General features: G+C 38.3%; 1 protein-coding gene across 2 annotated transcripts in view; it reads right to left on the bottom strand.

Annotated features, from left to right (window-relative positions):
- Nucleotides 1–3,288: 3,288 nt before the first annotated feature.
- LOC117298854 (protein FORGETTER 1-like) overlaps nucleotides 3,289–21,550 on the bottom strand; it is a 41,309-nt gene continuing 23,047 nt past the window's right edge. For both annotated transcript variants that reach the window (XM_033782205.1, XM_033782206.1), the window contains exons 18-31: nucleotides 21,177–21,339; nucleotides 20,187–20,247; nucleotides 18,297–18,426; nucleotides 17,738–17,823; nucleotides 16,355–16,470; nucleotides 14,748–14,963; nucleotides 13,324–13,385; nucleotides 11,368–11,466; nucleotides 9,789–9,965; nucleotides 9,214–9,296; nucleotides 7,562–7,645; nucleotides 6,947–7,052; nucleotides 6,302–6,443; nucleotides 3,289–5,019 (exon numbers count right to left, since the gene is read on the bottom strand). In XM_033782205.1, the coding sequence (XP_033638096.1) occupies nucleotides 4,273–5,019; nucleotides 6,302–6,443; nucleotides 6,947–7,052; nucleotides 7,562–7,645; nucleotides 9,214–9,296; nucleotides 9,789–9,965; nucleotides 11,368–11,466; nucleotides 13,324–13,385; nucleotides 14,748–14,963; nucleotides 16,355–16,470; nucleotides 17,738–17,823; nucleotides 18,297–18,426; nucleotides 20,187–20,247; nucleotides 21,177–21,339 (2,272 nt within the window). In that variant the 3' untranslated portion in view covers nucleotides 3,289–4,272. The remainder of the gene's footprint in view (nucleotides 5,020–6,301; nucleotides 6,444–6,946; nucleotides 7,053–7,561; nucleotides 7,646–9,213; nucleotides 9,297–9,788; nucleotides 9,966–11,367; nucleotides 11,467–13,323; nucleotides 13,386–14,747; nucleotides 14,964–16,354; nucleotides 16,471–17,737; nucleotides 17,824–18,296; nucleotides 18,427–20,186; nucleotides 20,248–21,176; nucleotides 21,340–21,550) is intronic.

Below are 21,550 nucleotides of genomic sequence, written 5' to 3'. Positions count from 1 at the left end.
CGAGCCTTGTGAACATTTCGCTTGATAAAGTGTACAAGGCTATAGCCTTTTCGCTTGAAAAAGTGTACTTAAATACTTGAAAAAGTGTACAAGGCTATAGCCTTGTGAACTTTTTACTTGAAAAAACTGTACAAGCCTTGTGAACTTTATAAAGTGTACAAGGCTATAGCCTTACGTACTTTAATATTAGAAAAAGTGTACAAGGCTATAGCCTTGTGAACTTTTTACTTGAAAAAAACTGTACAAGCCTTGTGAACTTTATTAAGTGTACAAGGCTATAGCCTCACGTACTTTAATACTTGAAAAAGTGTACAAGGCTATAGCCTTGTGAACTTTTTACTTGAAAAACTGTACAAGCCTTGTGAACTTTTCGCTTGATAAAGTGTACAAGGCTATAGCCTTTTCGCTTGAAAAAGTGTACTTTAATACTTGAAAAAGTGTACAAGGCTATAGCCTTGTGAACTTTTTACTTGAAAAATTGTACAAGCCTTGTGAACATTTCGCTTGATAAAGTGTACAAGGCTATAGCCTTACGTACTTTAATACTTGAAAAAGTGTAAAAGACTATAGCCTTGTGAACTTTTTACTTGAAAAATTGTACGAGCCTTGTGAACATTTCGCTTGATAAAGTGTACAAGGCTATAGCCTTACGTACTTTAATACTTGAAAAAGTGTAAAAGACTATAGCCTTGTGAACTTTTTACTTGAAAAATTGTACAAGCCTTGTGAACTTTTCGCTTGATAAAAGTGTACTTTAATACTTGAAAAAGTGTACAAGGCTATAGCCTTACGTACTTTAATATTAGAAAAAGTGTACAAGGCTATACTTAACTTTTTACTTGAAAAAACTGTACAAGCCTTGTGAACTTTATAAAGTGTACAAGGCTATAGCCTTACGTACTTTAATACTTGAAAAAGTGTACAAGGCCTTGTGAACTTTTTACTTGAAAAACTGTACAAGCCTTGTGAACTTTATAAAGTGTACAAGGCTATAGCCTTACGTACTTTAATATTAGAAAAAGTGTACAAGCCTTGTGAACTTTATAAAGTGTACAAGGCTATAGCCTTACGTACTTTAATACTTGAAAAAGTGTACAAGGCTATAGCCTTGTGAACTTTTTACTTGAAAAACTGTACAAGCCGTGTGAACTTTTCGCTTGATAAAGTGTACAAGGCTATAGCCTTTTCGCTTGAAAAAGTGTACTTTAATACTTGAAAAAGTGTACAAGGCTATAGCCTTGTGAACTTTTTACTTGAAAAATTGTACAAGCCTTGTGAACATTTCGCTTGATAAAGTGTACAAGGCTATATAGCCTTACGTACTTTAATACTTGAAAAAGTGTAAAAGACTATAGCCTTGTGAACTTTTTACTTGAAAAATTGTACGAGCCTTGTGAACATTTCGCTTGATAAAGTGTACAAGGCTATAGCCTTACGTACTTTAATACTTGAAAAAGTGTACAAGGCTATAGCCTTGTGAACTTTTTACTTGAAAAATTGTACAAGCCTTGTGAACATTTCGCTTGATAAAGTGCCCGAAAAAGTGTACTTTAATACTTGAAAAAGTGTACTTTAATACTTGAAAAAGTGTTCAAGGCCTTGTGAACTTTTTGCTTGAAAAAAGTGTACAAGGCCTAGTGAACTTTTTGCCTGAAAAAATTGTACCTAAATGAACTTTAATACTCGAAAAAGTGCCTTGCAAACTTTTTGCTCGAAAAAGTGTACAAGGTGTAAGTTAACCTGAACCCTTGTGAACCATTTGCTCGAAAATGTGTACGAGGCTTATAGCCTTACGAACTTTAAAACTCGAAAAAGTCTACAACTTTTCGCTTGATAAAGTGTACAAGGCTACATGTATATAGCCTTGTGATTTTTAATACTCGAAAAAGTGTACAAGCCTTGTGATTTTTTTTGAACTGTACAAGGCTATAGCCTTGCAAACTTTTTGCTTGAAAAAGTGAAAAAGTGTACAAGGCCTTGTGAACATTTTGCTCAAAAAAGTGTACAATTTTTAAGACTGGAAAAAGTGTACAAGGCCTTCTGAACTTTTTGCCCGAAAAAGTGTACTTTAACACTTGAAAAAGTGTGCAAGACTATATATAGCCTTGTGAACTTTTTGCTTGAAAAATTGTACAAGGCCTTGTGAACTTTTAGCCCGAAAAAGTGTACACGGCCTTGTGAACTTTTCGCTTAAAAAGTGCCTTATGAACCTTATGAACTGTACAAGGCTTCTTGTACAGTTCTAAAAACTGTACAAGTTAACTTTTCGCTCGAAAAAGTACCTTATGAACTTTTCGCTTGAAAAAGTGTAGAAGACCATAGCCTTGCAAACTCTTTGCTTGAAAAAGTGTTCAAGGCTATAGACGTGTGAACGTTTTGCTTGAAAAAGTGTACAAGGCTATAGCTTTGTGAAATTTTTGCTGGAATAAGTACACAAAAATGTAGCCTTGTGAACTTTTTGTTCACATTTTAGGCATCATAAATGACATTTTATATCATAAATTTTTTTGGGACACATCAAGTGAGAATACTTGTCTTTGAAAATTAACAAAGATGTCCGGTGCCTTTAATGGTTGACAAAGTAACATACAAGTATTGCATAAAGTGTATATATTTTAATCTTTACTCAATATCCTTTAAATTTATTTTGTTCACTATTTGGATTATATAAAAGAAACTGAGATCAGATGAGTATTATTAGTCAAAAGGTTTTTTTTGAAAGTAACTGTTTTAACAAGCGGTGCCAGTTTTAATATTTATATTTAATAACAAAAATGGCGTCCCCTTTAAATGATCTCTTGGCTTCCCTGTCCCAGGTTGAACTGTAAACTTCAGTGTGATCCCTTAATCAGTTGGCGAGTCCCGGCACTTTAATCTGAAGTTCGTTGTTTCAAAACCCTCTTTTGTAATTTTTCCTGTGTCCTACCTCAAAATATAATGTACCCAGTCAGTTTCTCTTGTGGTTTATTACTTTATAAAAAGCGGAATAAACTTGAGTGAACTTGAAATTTTGTAAAACACTTCTTGATTTTTATTGAGAGTTACGTAAGCGTTAAATTATTCAACAAACTGTATAGTGGTTAAGAAAATCTGTCTGAATTTGCAGCTAATGCTGTGGCTTGGTCACCATGGTAAATTGTATAAAAGCATAGGATGCTTATTGACCCCTCGCACACCAGTCACACGCGGCGACTGTGCCACGCTCACCATTTTGGTGGGCAATAGGTTTACGTGTAAACGATGCGTCGCCTAAAATGCGCACTTCACTGCTTAAAAGCACAGTGACATTGCCCACCAAAGTGGCGCATCCAAGATTATTCTGATGACGACGTCGAGTGAATTGGGTCAATAGCAACGTTGCCGCCAGTTCAGACATTAAAATGGTAAAGAATTTTCTGCACAACAGATAGGAAAATGGCAATTTTGCAAACCATTGGACAAAATGAGAGTGCGAGAGTTTTTTTTAACTTCTATAAATAGATACAAATATGCAAAGTATCAAAAGATATATAAACTTTGTTTCGTCAGCTTCCATGTACAGTAAAAGCACCATCAATTAAAAGGTTTTAGTTACACACGGTTACGTCCAGAAACTTATTTAAAAGAATCACCCTTGCGTGCTAGAAATAAAGGAAGTGAACTTGAAGCAAAATGTCTGATCATGCACTGGAAGGAACAGATGATGAGGTTTTGACTTCTTAACAGGGAAAAACTTCAAATTTTTTTTTATCAGTTACACACATGTATTTTGCATATACGTGTACATCTGTAGCGCCTAATTAGATGCAGAGTTTATTGTGGGTTGTAAGCACATTACTTTATAGTAAGCTAAAAACAAAGGAGTTTTTTTTATATTATTAACAGTTTTTGTGGGTGTTTTTATCTTTGAAAATGTTTTTAGATATAGAATTTAAAAAAGAAGATTTGATGTCATTCAAAACAATTAGTCGTCCCATGAGTGACCACTAACCTGCAAACATATGCACATAGACTTTCTCACTCAAACAACTTGTTTGGAAGTCTAGTCAACCACCGGTACCACGGTATTCAACACTTACATTGCCTTCCAGCTTTTTGCTAGTGTCACTTTTCTCGGCTTTACACATTTTAGCATAGAAGAGGCTATCGGAACCACAGAAGAAACCATGGTCATGAGGCTGGTTCCGATTGATCGACCAAACTAGTCACCCAATGAGTGACCAGCCTGGGTTCAATTCAAAACAGTCAACCACGGAGCGTACTCGAAATTGCCCAAAGACTATTGAAGGCAACTTAGGTTTTTAGTAGACACGCATCTATGTGTCTGTTCAACATGGTCAATAGAGTACCAGATGGTAGGTCTTCATTGCAGATTGGGCACGTTATGACCTTTGACTTGTTGACCTCCTGTTGTGGTATGGAGTCTACAGAGCTGCTTGTTGGCTTTGGTTTCTTAGCAGACGGCTCTTGGCATGAACTTTCAGCGGGTCGTCCGTTATTGTCCTGTAAGGGGCGTTTGGTACCCGGACTACATGGTGCATTGGAGGAAGCACTGTTGATGATTGCGGAACCCTGTGATGTGGATGAGTTAGACTTAACCGAGCTTGGTAGAGTAGTACAATCAACAACTTCTCGTTCATCCTTTGTAGACTTTGTATTCCTCTGGGACTTATCTGTAACACTCTCACAACTCTTGCGCTTCTTCTTACGGCTTTTGCTGCCGACACTTCCTTTTAATTTATGTGGGTTGGTATCAAGTTCTGCCTCATTTACAACACAGTCATCATCACCATCATCCCCTTTTGATGCATTGGTAGCACCATCCTTAGAGCTTACACAAAGGCTTTGGGTCTCTCCACTATCAAATCGAGGGGTGGCTTTGAAGAAGGATTTGAGGGTGACAGGAGCAGTCATGGCTTTCTTTACCAGCTTAGGATTGACTGGTGATTCAGCTTCAACTGTTGATAGTTTTGGCTGATGCTTAATGTCATTTAAGGAGACTGGCGTTGTAATGCCATTTGCCATGTTCTTCATCAACTTCTGTTCATTCGAGAAAAAAATAATTCATTCCTATCAGTGTCAACACAAGAATTTAATCAATCAATCAGTTTATCTACACAGTATCAAAATCACAATCAAAATCAAATCAAAGGCAATGTAAATTGGAATTTAAGAAACAAATAGTTGTTTGATAAAATTAATTTAATGAATAATAAAGCGTGGACATTCATGAAACTGTGGAGGGACCCATAGAGAAGCAAAGTGTGTAGGATATGCATATACCATATACATGCATATGGTTCTCTGAGCAAGCTTGTGCATTGAGCCGATAATTATTTTGATGTTTTGTGGAAGATACTACCCTATGTAGGAAAAATGTTCCTGAAAGGACAGGTGTATTCAAAAAAGTTAAATGCACAAGCTTCTAACAATGAAAGTAGTTACCTGGACAAACGAACAATGGACAAAACGAACAAAGACAAACAAAGACAGGTCAGCAATGTAGAAAAGAAAACACCTAGCAATGGGAATTCTCAGACAACATTTGCATCTTGCAACCAGGGAGATTTTGTCCATTGCATTCAACATACATGTAGCAGCGAAAAAAAGTTTTCATAATCAGGGCGATTGTCAAATTTGTTCATCAGAACATGGAAAGAATCAAAGATAGTTGGTAGCTCTGCTAAGATTGGACTGGGGTGGTAAGACCGAAGCAGCAAGGAAGTTCACCTTGGATGGGATAGAAATGGGTCTTATGGGTGGCTACGGTGTAAGTGACCGCCTCTCTCACCACTGTGGTCCTGGCTAGCTTCAAGCCATCTGCAGTATAAGACTGTGCCACAAAGATTTTTCTCAGGGCTCTCCTGTTTTCCTTCCGGAAACAATGGAAACTCACATGCATGAAGGCGCTTCGCCGTTGAGGACGTGTAAATGACCTCTAGCAAGGAGATATTTCGAATTACGAATGGAAAGATTGTTTTTTTTTAGGGATTTTTCTACAGAATTGTTGAGACTTGGCAGTGCTGTGAGTGTGCCCACTGTTTAAATGATCTTTCCGTCAAGAAAACTCTGCAAACTCATACAAGGGGATATAAACTCCAAGCATGGAGGTCTACTTCTACCTCCATGCTCCAAGTCAGCAGCAGCCAAATCAAGAAATTGGGATTCAGTAACTAGACGACAAAACTTATTCTACATAGTCATTGTGAAATCAGTGGTTAGCTTTGGGGATTCGAACCTACAACCTTGTAATTGCAAGTCCTGTAGCCTAACCACTGGCCCACAAATCAATAAATGTCATGTCCGTATAAAAGATTCTTACCGCCTGTAATGTTTCTAGAAGCTTCTGTTCACGGACCACTTCTTCAGCAAGCTCTACTAGGCATTCTGGGTAGCGGATACCAATCACTCGTTTGTCGTTACTCAGAGCAACTCGTACAACTCGCATGCTGTAACTTGTCTTACTGCAGATGAAAAAAACACCCAAACAAACCATCAGGTAACAAAAACAAAAATCTCTCTAAAACCTTACAGCAGATATCGGTCCAACTGCAGCTGAACATTTCCTATGCAAATGAAACCATACCTATTCATGATACCATACCTATTCAAATTATGTGGTTTCATTCAGGGGTATTTGCAAAATACTGTACTTTAATTTGGTAATTTTACTTAAAAAATGAAATTGAGTGCAAAGAAGATTTTGATTAAATTTCATTGACATTTTGGGCTCTCTCTCTCTCTCTCTTTGTTCATTGCGTAAACATTTGGTTTGAACTTTTAATTTACTTATTCAAATAAGGGTTCAATTACAGACAAATTGAGATGTTCAACATTCATTAAGCAAGGTTTACTGAAGGGCTTGACACTGGACCACAGGCTAGGGGCCAGTAGTTTTAGTGTCGGGCAAGAAAATTCATGACCAGACAAGTCCAGAATTCTGATTAAAAATAAATTCAAACTATACCTGAGATCTAGTTTAGGTGCGTGTTTGTTGGCCACCATTTCTAGAGTTGACAAAAGGGTGACTATTCCTCCACACAACAGATCCATACCATGGAGACGGGTACCGACTGAAAAGGTCAAAGGTTAACAAAGGTTAGTAATGCATGGGAAAACAAACTTAACAAAATTAATTACGTAAGCAGCTGTGTCTTTCCCCCCTTGCTTGCAAGTTCACCTCCAGAAAACAAATTTTGACAATGAGAAATCTTTAAGGGTTCACGGTTAAAGTTTCTTTTTCATGAGAGACAGCTACTTCAAGGTTAGAGCAAAAATTATCTGAATTGGGCTATTGACCCCAATTAACTGTCACCAGGGGTGCGTTTCCACTAACATCCTGATGCTAAAACGGGGTTACTCCCTTCAGTCCGTAAGCATGTAAGCAGTCCGTAAGCATGTAAGCAGTCCGTAAGAGCAGAATGTACTAACTACCTACTCACCTCTCACCTTCTTACATGAGCCATTGTCGTGTGTCGTGTATTCGTTTTTGTCTTGAACTGTAGTATTTTCTGTTGTTTGTCTGTCAATAGGTTAAGGCACAAAAGCCTTGGCTTCAAATAATTGTATAATGTATACTCACTGGTACAACTGCCAGGGTTCTTGCAATGGGATCCATGTATACATTTCTCTTTGGTTGCTTCATATTGCTCATTCCACCCTTCCTCTATTGATAATAAAAGTAACAAAATAGCAATTAATTATGAACTTGTATACACTCTTAAGAGCATCTATTACTATATAAGTAGTCTGCATCCCCAAAGTTAACATGACACACATGATTATCCAGTCACATGCCTTAATACTTCATTTTTGAAAGGGCAAGGGCACTAAGGCATTTTCTCTTTGGTAAAGAGCACACTATGGCATGTATGATGAAATTGTATACTTCTCTGGAGCATTTCAAGGGCACCAAGGCAATGACCAGGGGGCATGGTCATGATGGAGGCAACTGCCTTACGGGCCTCCCCCACAACACCAATCTGTACCTCCACAGGTATCCAGGTGTTGAAAAAGAAAAAAAGTGGTGTTGTCAAGAAGACAAGTGACACAGTGGGGTTCAAACCTCTCTTTCTCTCTCTCCCTGTCTCTCTCTCTCTCTCTCTCTCTAGTCGACCGAGGTCGGAATCATGTTGAGGCTCGCCCATCCCTGTCTATTCAAACCTACGACTCAGTTACCTATGAAACCGTAAGTAGATTAAACCCGTTTCATACAGGCGTTTGGGCCTGGGCGAATAATTTGAATATCCGGTGAATGGCGAATGTTTTCCTATCCGTCATGTCCGTAACCGCGAATGCCTTTTTTTTCTTAACCAGATATCCGCAAGGGGCGCGAACACCTATTTATAAACCAGATAGTCCTCTAATTACAACCAAGTAACCGGATATTCCTATTATCCACGATTGTCGGGGCGACAACTGATAGGAATGTTTTGTCTGAATCCTTATAAAACTTCTATTAAGACAGCATAAAACAGCATAAATTAAGTATTTAACTATGCTCACCTCCGTGAAGAGTTAAAACAATGACATTTCTGACGTAATTTGTTCAAAGTTTATGAAAGTTTTCCTTCACGTAGAGTCAATCACGATCAAAAGAAAAAGCAAATCGCCATCTTTAAACAAGATCCGGTTATTTTTATGAATGAACCGAGTGACACCGTCTAAAACTATCAATCCGCCCATAAGATCCCATTCACAACCGAACAGCGCCCTCTAGCGAAAAAAAAAGCACTACAGGCGTTCCAGAGTTGCGCCAAACAAAATGTGCACCTTGTAAATCCTTATAAGATGCTAGATAATTGGGTCTCAAAATTCATCACTGCAATAACCTATCTTTCTGAAAGTTTGTATATACTCAGCGCCATGAGTACCTTGTTTGGTAGATTTGTGCGCTACATAAGACTTCGATATTATTATTATTATTATTATTATGAAAAGTTTGACGTCTGAAACAGCTACGACTGACTGGACGCGCTTGAAGTCGAAATATTGACTGTTGCAGTCCTTCGGAAAGACTCCGGAGCGTCTTGGTTTCAGACGTTAATCTTGTCATGAGCCGAACCTAATGTAAATGTTATGTTAAGTTCACCTGTCTTAAACCAAAATGTATTTGGGTCGACCAAGAGTCGCTCTAAATCTATTTGGTTCAGCGCGACTCTGGACTCTGGATAACAGCAGTAAGATAATTCAACAGAAATCCCCCAAAGGAAAAACAAATGAAACAAGACATACCCGCTTCCTCTTTGGTGATTGGTACATATCGCATCTTCAAATCGTCATAATCCTCATCCAGCACTGAAACTCCAGTATTTGGCCTGACAACAGAATTTTTTTTACAAAGTTACAAATGATCACCTTTTTAATTGAAATTTAAAACAATAATCAATCAAATGTATTAGGGGTTCATACATGAGTGTTAAAGACACTGGACACTATTGGTAATTTTCTAAGCCCAGTCTTCTCCATTTGTGTATCTCAATATGCACAAAACATTGAACCTGTGAAAATTTGAACTCAATTGTTCGTTGAAGTTGCGATATAATAATGGAAGAAAAAACACCCTTGTCACACAAATATGTGTGCTTTCAGACGCTTGAAATCGGGACCTCAGAGTCTAATTCTGAGGTCTTGAAATCAAGTTCGTGAAAAATTACCCAAGGTGTCCAGTGTCTTTAAGTGTCTCGCTCAAGGACCTTCATTCTGCTGAACAGAATCACCGGAGCTTTAGTTGGGTGCTCTTATTCGCTCAGCCACGACACCCAGTAGTGGTTAGAGCTAAAACATTATTACTTATTCCAGACATTCACCTTGCGATCTTGAAGAGATGGGATGAGTTGTCCTTCTGGGTCGCTAGGATAAAGAGTTTCTTGCCGAACTGATCTCTCTTGGAGCAGTAGAAGCCATCGTGTTTACCGGTGAATCTCTCTGATCGCTCCAACGCTGCCTGCCAACTTAAGCCTCGATCCACTGACAAGGATAACAGCCTGGGGGAAAATGTCAAGTAGAAGTAGAAATAGTTACAGAGTGATACTTGATCCTTGGTTACAAGTAGGAATATTTTTTATTTACCAAGTACACTTGATAACGGTGTTCCTTTTACTGTCTTTGAGTTCAGTGATTTGTATGATCCGTTGTGCTGTATTTTTATGCCCTTTCTTGCCCTAATATTTTCCTGCCTTTTTGGGGATTTGAGAGACATACACCTTTCGGCAACAGTTATAATTGTTTAACTTTTATGCTCTCCTGGGCATCCCACTGTTGTTTAATTTAACAAGTTTTTATTATTTTTGTAATTTGTGTACATGTACTTGTGAATGTTTTGCCTGAATAAATATTGTTATTATTATTATTACAAGAGCTGACCACCATGTACGGTTATGGCAGTGGTATCTAATAATAATAATAATAATAATAATAATAATAATAATAATAATAATAATAATAATAATAATAATAATAATAATAATAATAATAATAATAATAATAATAATAATAATAATAATAATAATAATAATAATAATAATAATAATAATAATAATAATAATAATAATAATAAACAGGTATTTAGAAACGCTCCACATTGAAAACTACATCACAGCGCTTACAAAAACTGAAAATTTACAATAAACAACAAAATCTTATCAGCATAGCTACATAAACAATGTTTGAAAAGCATGAGAAAAAGAGAAAAGCTTAAACAGGGAAGAGATGTGTTTTCTTGTCTTGCCTTCTACCAATGGGCTCCTGGTTCCCACCAAATCCCAACGGTGCCACTATGTTGGGTTTTTCCCTGGAATATTTCTCGGGGGGGTTTTCCTCCCACATCTAATCCTTAAAGGCAGTGGACACTATCGGTAATTACTCAAAATAATTATTAGCAAAAAACCTTACTTGGTAACGAGTAATGGGGAGAGGTTGATAGTATAAAACATTGTGAGAAATGGCTCCCTCTGAAGTAACGTAGTTTTCGAGAAAGAAGTAATTTTCCACGAATTTGATTTCGAGACCTCAGGTTTGAGGTATCGAAATAAAGCATCTGAAAGCACACAACTTGGTGTGACAAGGGTGTTCTTTTTTTTAAATATTTTCTCGCAACTTCGACGTCCAACTGAGCTCAAATTTCACAAAGTTGTTATTTTATGCATACAGCATGTTGAGATAAACCAAGTGAGAAGACGGGTCTTTGACAATTAGCAATAGTGTCCAGTGTCTTTAAACTTCCTTCCTTGTCTTCTCTCAACTGGGCTCTTGGCTAGAACAGTGACTTAGTTTGCCTTATTGAGAGTCCTTGTCTTCACAACCAGGACTAATCAACGCAAGTTTTGGCTTTGTGTTGCCAAGTATGTTATCTACATTGTGTTTTTTTTCCTTCAAGGATCAACTTACTGGGTTGGCGTGCTTGTATTGGCTTCCTTGAAGACAGTCTTTGGAGGACAGACCATCTCTACCGATGATGCGCTAATGTCAACAAGACCCTCAGTGTACCTACAAAAAAACAACAACAAATCTTGATTGATCTGATGGGATATCTAAGAAGTAATAGCCGTTTTGTACTCAGATTCTTAAAGGCAGTGGACACTATTGGTAATAACTCAAAATATTTGTTAGCATAAAAAACATACTTGTTAATGAGCAATGGAGAGCTGTTCATAGTATAAAACCTTGTGAAGAACAGCTCCCTCTGCCTCTGAAGTAACATAGTTTTTGAGAAAGAAGTAATTTCTCACTTAAATATATGAATATAGAATTCGAGACCTCAACTGAATTCAAGGCATCTCGAAGCACACAACTTGTGAGTGTGTTTTTCCATTATTCTCTCGCATCTTCAATGATCAAATTTTCACAGGTTTGTTATTTTATGCATATGTTGAGATACACCAAGTGAGAAGACTGGTCTTTGACAATTACCAAAGTAGGGCCACTGATTTTCCGCGATTGCAGAAAACGGACGGAATTCGCGGAATCCACCCTTTCCTTTGAAACGGAAAACGGGATTTCAGAAAATTAGATTTTTTTTTTTTTTTTTTTTTTTCTTGACCCCAAAACTATTGAAATTGCATTCTTTATTAAGATTCTTTTTGTTAAACTAAAAAAGCATCAGAAATCAGACCATTAAAAAGTACGAGATCGTAACCGTGGATCATTCTGTTCTACTTCACACCATCCTCCATGTTTACACACATGATGTACACACATCTTAACATGGTTAAGCGAAGGGCATATTATTCGCGGCACGTTTTTAATATTTTTTGTTCACCCAAATTGCATTTTCTCCCTCTCTTTTACCAACAATAATAAAAAAACTAGCTTACCTATGATCTATAAGAACACATACAATGTTTTTTTCATCTCGGAAAGGTCTAAAATAAAACCGTAAACTGTTGCCAAACCGAAAACAAAATGGCTGACATTTTGTTTGTAGATGGAGAACGGTTACGTCCATAGACTTGTTCCCAAGTCTTTGATCATGCTGAAACAGCGCCCTCTTGTGGATACACTCCTGTCATTAGCCTACAATGTGGCTGATGCAGATAATCAACTGCAGTTTTAGACTTGGAATCAAGTCTATCACATCATGTGCATTGATACTGCAGTCACAGTGCAACCTTTTTACCCTGACTACATGTTTTTGTTTCATCGAACAGCAGTACACAAAATAATCCACAATTATAAATATATATATGTGGATACACTCCTGTCATTAGCCTACAATGTGGCTGATGCAGATAATCAACTGCAGTTTTAGACTTGGAATCAAGTCTATCACATCATGTGCATTGATACTGCAGTCACAGTGCAACCTTTTTACCCTGACTACATGTTTTTGTTTCATCGAACAGCAGTATACAAAATAATCCACAATTATAAATATAAAAAAATTAAAGTATTTTTTTGAAATTTGTCAGTTCAAATGAACATTTTACGAAGTCAACAGTGCAACTTATCTCAAATTGATTTTTATAAGTGTGTCCCTGGGTATTAAAAAACCTTTTATCTAATTAAAAAAACATGAAACGGAATTTTTTGTGCCTGAAACGGAATTCATGTTTTTGCCAAACGAAATTTGCACTTTTCTGAAACGGAAAATCAGTGGCCCTACCAAAGGTGTCCAGCGCCTTTTAACACACAAATTTGCTTAGCAAGGACAAATTTTACAGATTACCAACCCAAATACTATGCTGACATTATATTGTGCCTGATTCCACGCAAGTTTCTGGTAAGTAGATAAATTTGCTTAACACAATTTTTCTAATAAGTAGCCCTGGATTTTTTTATAGTCCTGGCGAAAGGGAGGAGGGTGGGGGCGGGGGGTTGTTTAAAGAAAATCAAGCAGTAACTTACTTTCCTTCTTTCTTGGCTGTAGCAATCACAGCTTGGAGGCACTCGTAAAAGTAGTTAAAAATCTAGAAATGGAAAATATTAATACCATGATAAATTCTCATTCAAAACACACAGTTTCACATTTTGACAGTGAAGTATTTTTTGGACTCAACTACAATCCTGGCCTTATTTTGTTGTGCCCCCCTGCCCCCCCCCCTTTCAATGTTGGTTCTCATTGTTGCATGGTCTTCTTCTGCGTTCCAGCCAACATTGAGCAGGGGGTCGGGGGAGAGATTGATTATTGGCAAGGGAAGTGGACAGGGGGTGACCCCAAGCACTTTGGAAGGGATTGTAGCCTTTATGAGTTTCATCAGGTGTGTTAGCACCATGTGGAATCTCCTGAGTAATGTGGGTTCTGAAAAGAACAGGTGGTTGACAACTGAACATTTGGATCAGTATGCTCTGATCGTCTCCAGGAGATGTCTTCAGTCTTTCTCCTTAAAACGATCCGAGCATTGATTTATCAATCACTGACATGACTGATTCTTCTCAGAACCAACACTTCACAAAAGAGATTTACACATGGTGCTACTGCAAACCTCACCTGATTATACTCCCACCATGCAAAGTTTCAAATTCTGCTTCAGAAAGTTTACGATAATATATCAATTGGGGTAAAACATGTTGCTGGTCATGTAGGAGCCTTCTGAGGTGTCATGGCCTAAAGGTTAAGAGCATCAAATTCAGTTCTGGTGGTTAAGTCATTGGAGAGTGGGGTCGGGTCCTGGCAATCGCACTTGTGTTGAGCAAGAGAATCACTATAATTGTGACCCACTCTGTGAAAATCAGTCACATGTCGCCCAATGCAATAGTTATGGACAGTTTAATGTGGAAAATGTATTTAAAAAATTGTTTTTTTTTCTTTTTAAGATCTTTAGTTGCATGTTTAACCTTTAGAACACTTACTTTTAGGCAATAAAGCTATAAATACAACAATTTTGTGATAATACTTATGTCCAATTTGTATCCTTTTGCACACAATGGTAGTTTAAAATATCATTTTACTTGTAATTCGTTTTTCACAAAAAAATGGTGTAGTGGCTAATTTCAAACGGGAGTAACTCGGCAACGCGATACACCCCAAAGCTTAGACACATACCAAATTACTGCTGCTGATGTGTTCTTTCCAGCAATGCATATAAAACTCAATTCTTGAAATTGCCTACATGTGACTCATTTTCACAGAGCGGGTCACAATTGCTTTGCTTCACCCAGGGGATTATAAACGGGTACCAGCCTTTTGAGTGCTACGATTGCCCATAACAGGGAGCTGAGACAGATTAAAAGAATGTTCTTGGCCCAATGACCAGGGCACAAGAGTGAAGCGCATTGAGACGCTTATTGTGAATTGCGCTAGTATAACTAGTTATTATAATTATTCTTACCAAGTTTTGTTTCTCCACTCGTAGACCTAGGATTCTGTTTAGGAATTTGCTGACGTCTCTACTGTCCTTATAAATGACCTGACAGCCGATTACATTGGGCTCCTTGACGCCCATCACTGAAATACTGTCCTGTAAATCAATGTTGAGGTCTTGGAAGGTGGCCTCTTGTTTACCGGCTGAAATCGAGGATAGCAATACGCCTGGGGCTAATTCATTCTGTGAAAAAAAAATTAAGCAAAGTGCCTCCTAACATCAAATCTTCAGTTGTTCCCAAACCACAAATCAGTACATAAAAAATGAAAGGTGATTCCTCTGATGTTTAACCCAGGGGAGGGGAGGTGTCTGCCGGGCCCAATTCAGCAAAACTTTTGTCTTGCGGTTGATACTGGTATTAAAAATATTGTTATTGGTCATTTCAACTTGGTTTCAGGTGGTTCCTCCGATGTTTAACCCAGGGTAGGGGGTGTCTGCCGGGCCCAATGCAGCAAAACATTTTGTCTGGCGGCTGATACCAAGTATTTAAAGAAATGTGCAAAGGCCTAGCCTATAGTTGGTCATTTCAACTTGGTTTCAGGTCGTTCCTCCGATGTTTAACCCCGGGGGTAGGGAGGTGTCTAGCGGGCCCAATGCAGCAAAAGTTTGTTTGGCGGTTAATACTATAATTATTAGTATTAAGAATAGTGTTGTTATTGGTCATTTCAACTTTGGTTTCAGGTGGTTCATCTCATGTTTAACCTGGGGGAGGTGTCTGTCGGGCCCAATGCAGCAAAACTTTTGTCTGGCGGTTGATACTGGTATTAAGAATAGCATTATTGGTCATTTAAAACTGGTTTCAGGTGGTTCCTCTCAAGTTTAACCCAGGGGAGGGGAGGTGTCTGGCAGGCCCAATGCAGCCAAGCTGTGAATCAAGGACCACAACTTAACCAGCATACACCTTTTCAGCCCTACAGCTGGTGTCGTTATTAAATTACAGGCTCTTAAAGTTTGAAAAAATACCACGACGACACACGCAGTAGGTTGGAGGCGGAGCTCCAAAAAGGGGAGCTTTTAGCATATTTTAAGAGGCTGTATCTCGGAAACGACATAGAGTATGGATTTAATTTTTGCTGTGTGTTCATTTTAGCCATAGTGGAACAGTTAGACAAAGTTTCATGTAAATCTGAGCTGATTTGACAACTGGTTAATTTCAACCCATTGGTTTGTACAGTAAATACTTGGGGGAGGGGGTGTCTTGCAGGCCTAATGCAGCAGAAAATTTGTCTGCCGGTTGATATTTTTTTACTAAGCATCATGTTAATGACCATTTCCACTTGGTTTCATGTGGTACCTAGAATCTTTGATTCAGCCCATTATTTTGCCTCTTTGTTGGGGGTCCATGCGCTACACGCAGCGGGAGGTCCCCGGCAGACATCCATATCTGCAATGTCAGGTTATCCACTAAATGTTCCTGTACTCAAATATTGGTACCTCGTTCCTTTAACCAAAGTGCTCTGGGCTGCCGCTCTATTAGTTGGGTTGTGCAGTAGTGTGTCCATCAAACTCATGCAAACTGTTGTGGTGATACTTCCATGCTTATCGATAATAGCATTTTTTTTAACCTAACTTACATTGCATATGGATGCGTACATGGTACGTAAAGCTGAACGACCATACGGCGTGTCAAAGTTGAACTGTGTCAGGTCAGCTCCTGTTGCAGCTCTACGATCACCTTGAGTTAATGCACCTAATGGTCAAAATCAAATAATAATAATAATTATAATAATAATAATAATAATAATAACAATAATAATAATAATAATAATAATGGGCATTTATAATACGCTGGTAACCATCTTCAGATGCTCATGGTGCAATGACACATTTAACAGGCATGTGAGTATTAAACTATCCATGAAAGAGGAAAAGAGAAAACCGAGCAAGAAAAAAGGAGGAAAAGATTATATTCCCATAATATTCCGATGCTTTTGTTAACATAAAGTGAAGAAAAAAAGAGGAAAATCAAAACCCCAAATGAGGAAATCAGCTTAAAAGAAGAAGTCTCATAAAATGTCTGATTAAAACAGAATGTTATTAAGTCCTCATTAGGTGAGGAATTGCTGCTGTCCTAAATGAAGTCAACTCAACCATCATTACCCCTAAACAGGTCAGAGGAGATTATAATAGTAATAATGGGCATTTATAATGCGCCGGTATCCATCTAAAGATGCTCATGGCGCATTGACACAATAAACGGGAACAAGTTATTAAGTCCTCATTAGGTGAGTCTCGAGGGAAGTTTTGAACAAAGCTATTGATGGAGAAAGTTTAACATGATCCGGCAAGTCGTTCCATAATGAAGGGGCAGCAGACGTAAATGATCTTTCACCCCATGATGTTCTGGCCAGGGACTAAGAATTGACAAATACCTTTATCTTTATATTTCTTCTCAACAAAGACTTGACCTTCCTTCAATATTTACAGTACATGATACAAAAGGACCAATCAACTCTAGCCTCTCTAGCTCACTGGTGCGCTATAAGTACGTTGTTTCGCCATAAATTTTGCACTGCTTTTTTTGTTGCACACAATATTCTTCGCTTCTTCTGATAGTTTTTAGCAAAGAGTTGTTACTTCTCCTTTATTGGCCACTTGAGGAGAAGTCACAATTGAGTTTATGACTAGGTCACAATTTCCATCAAGTATTCTTCTGCAAAAGATTCTTTTGATAGATAATAACAAGGAAAGTTTATGGTCGCGAGTTACTGCCATTTGAGCTTGGCTCTGCTTACTGTGGAATTCCGTGCTTACATAATCAAGGCATTCTGCTTACAGTGCAAGTGACATACTTGCATGGTAGCTGTGCAATCAATATACACTCAATACATGAATTTACTTGATACAGAACATTCTTGCTAAGCAGAAAGAGGTCCCAGCTAAAATAACACATTGAGTTCCTCTGCTAATATTTGCTTGCCAGTGAGCTCTATGAAAGAAGAGTCCAGAATTCTCACCAAGGGTCTGCAGCCTCCGTGCAACAGACGCAGCAAAACGTCTCTCACCACCAAGATTGGTTGTCAGTAGTTTATACACAGGACCACTGGAAGAAAAATAAAAACACAACAATTTGCATCAACAAACAAAATAATTTGGTGGCTTGTTATAATCATGTGGCCGGGGTGGTTTCGGGGTGAGTTCGTCTTGCAGAACCATTGTTTGAGCCGCTTGCTGTTGCAGTTGTATTACCCAAACAATAGGGACTTTTCGTTTTCAACGACGGATGGTTCTGCGACGGTAAAGATGACATTTGGCGTCATCTGCACATGCGTCGGCTTTGAGGACGGTCGTCCCTCAATTTCTACGACAGTACTTGGGATGAATCTTCGTTGTGCTGAAAACGACAACGTTTAGCTGAACAATCGTCGCAGAACCATCCGTCGTCGAAAACGAAAAGTCCCTAATGAAGCTCATGACTATGAGAGTGAAACCAAGATCAACTGACTAATATAGCTCACAATTCAATTTATTTCCACTCAATCATTCAAAATGACAAAATATAACATTTGTAATCACCTTGTCTGGTTGGACCGGTGTGATCGTCCCATTTGTTGGACAGCTTTATCTGCTGACCACGGTAGCTCAATCGTTAGATGTAACCTCCTCCTCTGATTCTTAGCCCTGGCGTCTGCATGCAGCGATATACCTGGGTAGAACATGGGTATTTGGTTAAAGGCAGTGGACACTTTTGGTAATTACTCAAAATAATTATTAGCATAAAAGTTTACTTGATAACGAGTAATGGGGAGCTGTTGATAGTACAAATTGTTGTGAGAAAGGGTTTCCTCTGACATGTCTGAGGTAACGTAGTTTTCGAGAAAGAGGTAATTTTACACGAATTTGATTTTGAGACCTCAGAGTTAGATTTTGAGGTCTCGTAATTAAGCATCTGAAAGCACACAACTTCGTGTGACAAGGATGTTTTTTCTTTCATAATTATTTTGCAACTTCGACAACCAATTGAGCTCAAATTTTCACAGGTTTGCTATGTTATGCATATGTTGCGATACAGCAAGTGACAAGATTAGTCTTTGACAATTACCAATAGTGTCCAGAGTCTTTAACCCTCACATATCCTAAATCCTATTAAAACCATCACCTGGATCTGCCTTTCTAACCATTGATCAGGTTCTTAATTCAGATATATATGTTATTGGTTTGTAGAGGAGAGTTGACAATTAACTTCAATACCATTCTGAATTTGTGAAGGTTCTTGTGATAAATCACGTTTACTCAAGACAAAACCAAAACCAAATTTACTAAAGACAAATAAGTAAATGTGAAACTTTGCATGGTGGGAGTTTAATTAGTTGAGGTTTGCGGTAGCACCATGTTTATATCTCTCCCGAGGATGATCAAAGTGTTGAGTTGTAGAACCACTGGGTTTTTAAGAACCAACACTTCTCTAAAGATATTTACACATGGTGCTACATGTACCTTAAACCTCACCTAATTAAAAATAAATAAATTACATTTTAACCCCTGGATAGAATTAAAATTATGGCAACAAATGGAGAAAAAAAAAATTGGGAGGAATTTTTTTTAACAATGTTGAGCTTTATATATTTGGTTTGCAGTAACACCATGTGTGTATCTACTTTCCAGGTAGAGTTTGTTCCTAGAGAACTGTCTTTCTTTATTCTACTACCGCCGAGTAGATTTATCGGATTCTCAGCAGTTCTAAAAAGCACTGTCCTGCTTTTTAACTTCCCAGGCGGAATGTATAGAAAATTGGCTGGGACTAGTACTTTAGCTTATAGGATCGCAATTAACTGCACTACCACAGAGTCACTTTTCGGATTGGTCTCAACATTTCGACTACTGTGTAGGCTTTAATCAAGGCGCACGCGGCAGCGGCACCCCCAGATATCATGTACAAAAACAGACCAGCGCGAGCGGCGAAGCCGCGAAGCGCCTTTAGCAACTCGTTTATCTAATTAGTTATTCATATATGCACCTTCTGTGTGTTGCCCTCAGCATGACTTTTTAGTGCACTAATGTGTGTGTGGGTCATGGGGCGTGCACGCAGCGTGTCATCTATGGTATTGCGTCTTCTTATTGGCCAGCAACTCATCACACTCATGCATTACGCATTACATTTCTCCCACCAAAATCTGTGGCAAAAGTAAAGAAAAACATATGGCCTCAAAACGAGTTGCTAAAGCTCCGCCGCTCGCGCTGGTCTTTTTTCGTGCGTGATATTTAGGGGCGTGCTTGACATGGGGGTGCTGCGTGCGCCTTGACTAAAGGCTACATTTCGACTAGCTTGCTCTAGTCATCGTCAGGAGACTGAACTTTGTCAAGCACCTGCAAAAACAGACCAAAAGCCCAGATTTTTGCATTTATTGAAATAGTAAACAAATTGTAATACATTCAAATATCCTCAAGTTGAAATAACTGTCTTACCTGTACTAGCTGCATCTGATATAATGGCTACCAACTTCTTCCCGCACATAAAACTATTCCTCTGTAAATATTGAGATAAAATAAATACATTTCACATTAGGATCTTCTAAAAGGTCTGAATGTTATTTCATGCCTTTGAAATCATTTCAGCTACAAACTGATTCAGCTTGGTGTTAATGTTGATTATTTGTAAATAATATTTTGCACTGAACATTACTCTACAAAATTTTCTACCGATTCTTGAAAATTAAAAAAGTTATTATAGTGTCGTGGCCGAGTGGTTAAGAGCACCGAATTCAAACTCTGGTGTTTCTGATCAGCAGAGTGTGGGTTCGAATCCCCAGCTGTGACACTTGTGTCCTTAAGCAAGACACATAACCATTGCTTCGTCCTTCGGATGGGACGTAAAGCCGTTGGTCCCATGTGTTGTGTAAATGCATGTAAAAGAACCCAGTGCAAGACACATAACCATTGCTTCGTCCTTCGGATGGGACGTAAAGCCGTTGGTCCCATGTGTTGTGTAAATGCATGTAAAAGAACCCAGTGCACTTATTGAAAAGAGAAGGTGTTGCTGGATTGGCAGCATATTGCACCACAGCACCTTGTAAACCATTACATGGTGCTTAAGGATTAGGTCTTATATCTCAAAATTCGCCCCACTCCTTGCAGTAATAATACCTGGCGCTTTGTATCCTTTGGCAAAAGGCGCGTTATAAATATGGTTATTATTATTATTGTTGACAGATCTAAAACTTGCGCTTCATTTTTAAGATTGAACCAAAGACTGCTAATTTTGACCTCTAACCAGGCACGATATTTGGTCTTTTGAAAAAAGTATGAACATTTTAACAAGTGCAAGGGCTGAACTACATGTACTTGATCATAGGGTGAAGGCTTAAGGCTTCAATAACTTTTTCAAGTTATTTAATCACAGATTTTTCAAGGGCAACAACAAAATCAGAAATCAAACTAAGGCCTGTCTACCGTTACCTCTTGTACATTCATACTATTCACATCAGAGGAGTCACTCGGGGTGCGCGGTTCAAAGCGTGCCGTTGTATTCGGACCATCGCGTATCATACGCCCCCTACGCCCAGTCATCTCAGCAACGACGGAAACTCCACCCAGTTGATCAATGATGTCATCAAGAGGACTGAAGAAGAAGGAAAGGTTGGGGAAGGGGTCATTGAAAGACGATGCAGTTTAGAAAAATACAGGAGGGTACTTGTACAAATATAAACCAATCTGAAAGATGGGTAGCTCTGTTTTCTTTTTCCAGAAAGTCCTTAAAGGCAGTGGACACTATTGGTAATTACTCAAAATAATTGTTAGCATAAAACCTTATTTGGTAATGAGCAATGGAG

This window comes from Asterias rubens, chromosome 13, assembly GCF_902459465.1.
Source record: "Asterias rubens chromosome 13, eAstRub1.3, whole genome shotgun sequence".
Classification (NCBI taxonomy): domain Eukaryota; kingdom Metazoa; phylum Echinodermata; class Asteroidea; order Forcipulatida; family Asteriidae; genus Asterias; species Asterias rubens.
Note: the sequence above shows the minus strand (reverse complement) of the source record. Positions and strands in the feature narration are given on the sequence as shown.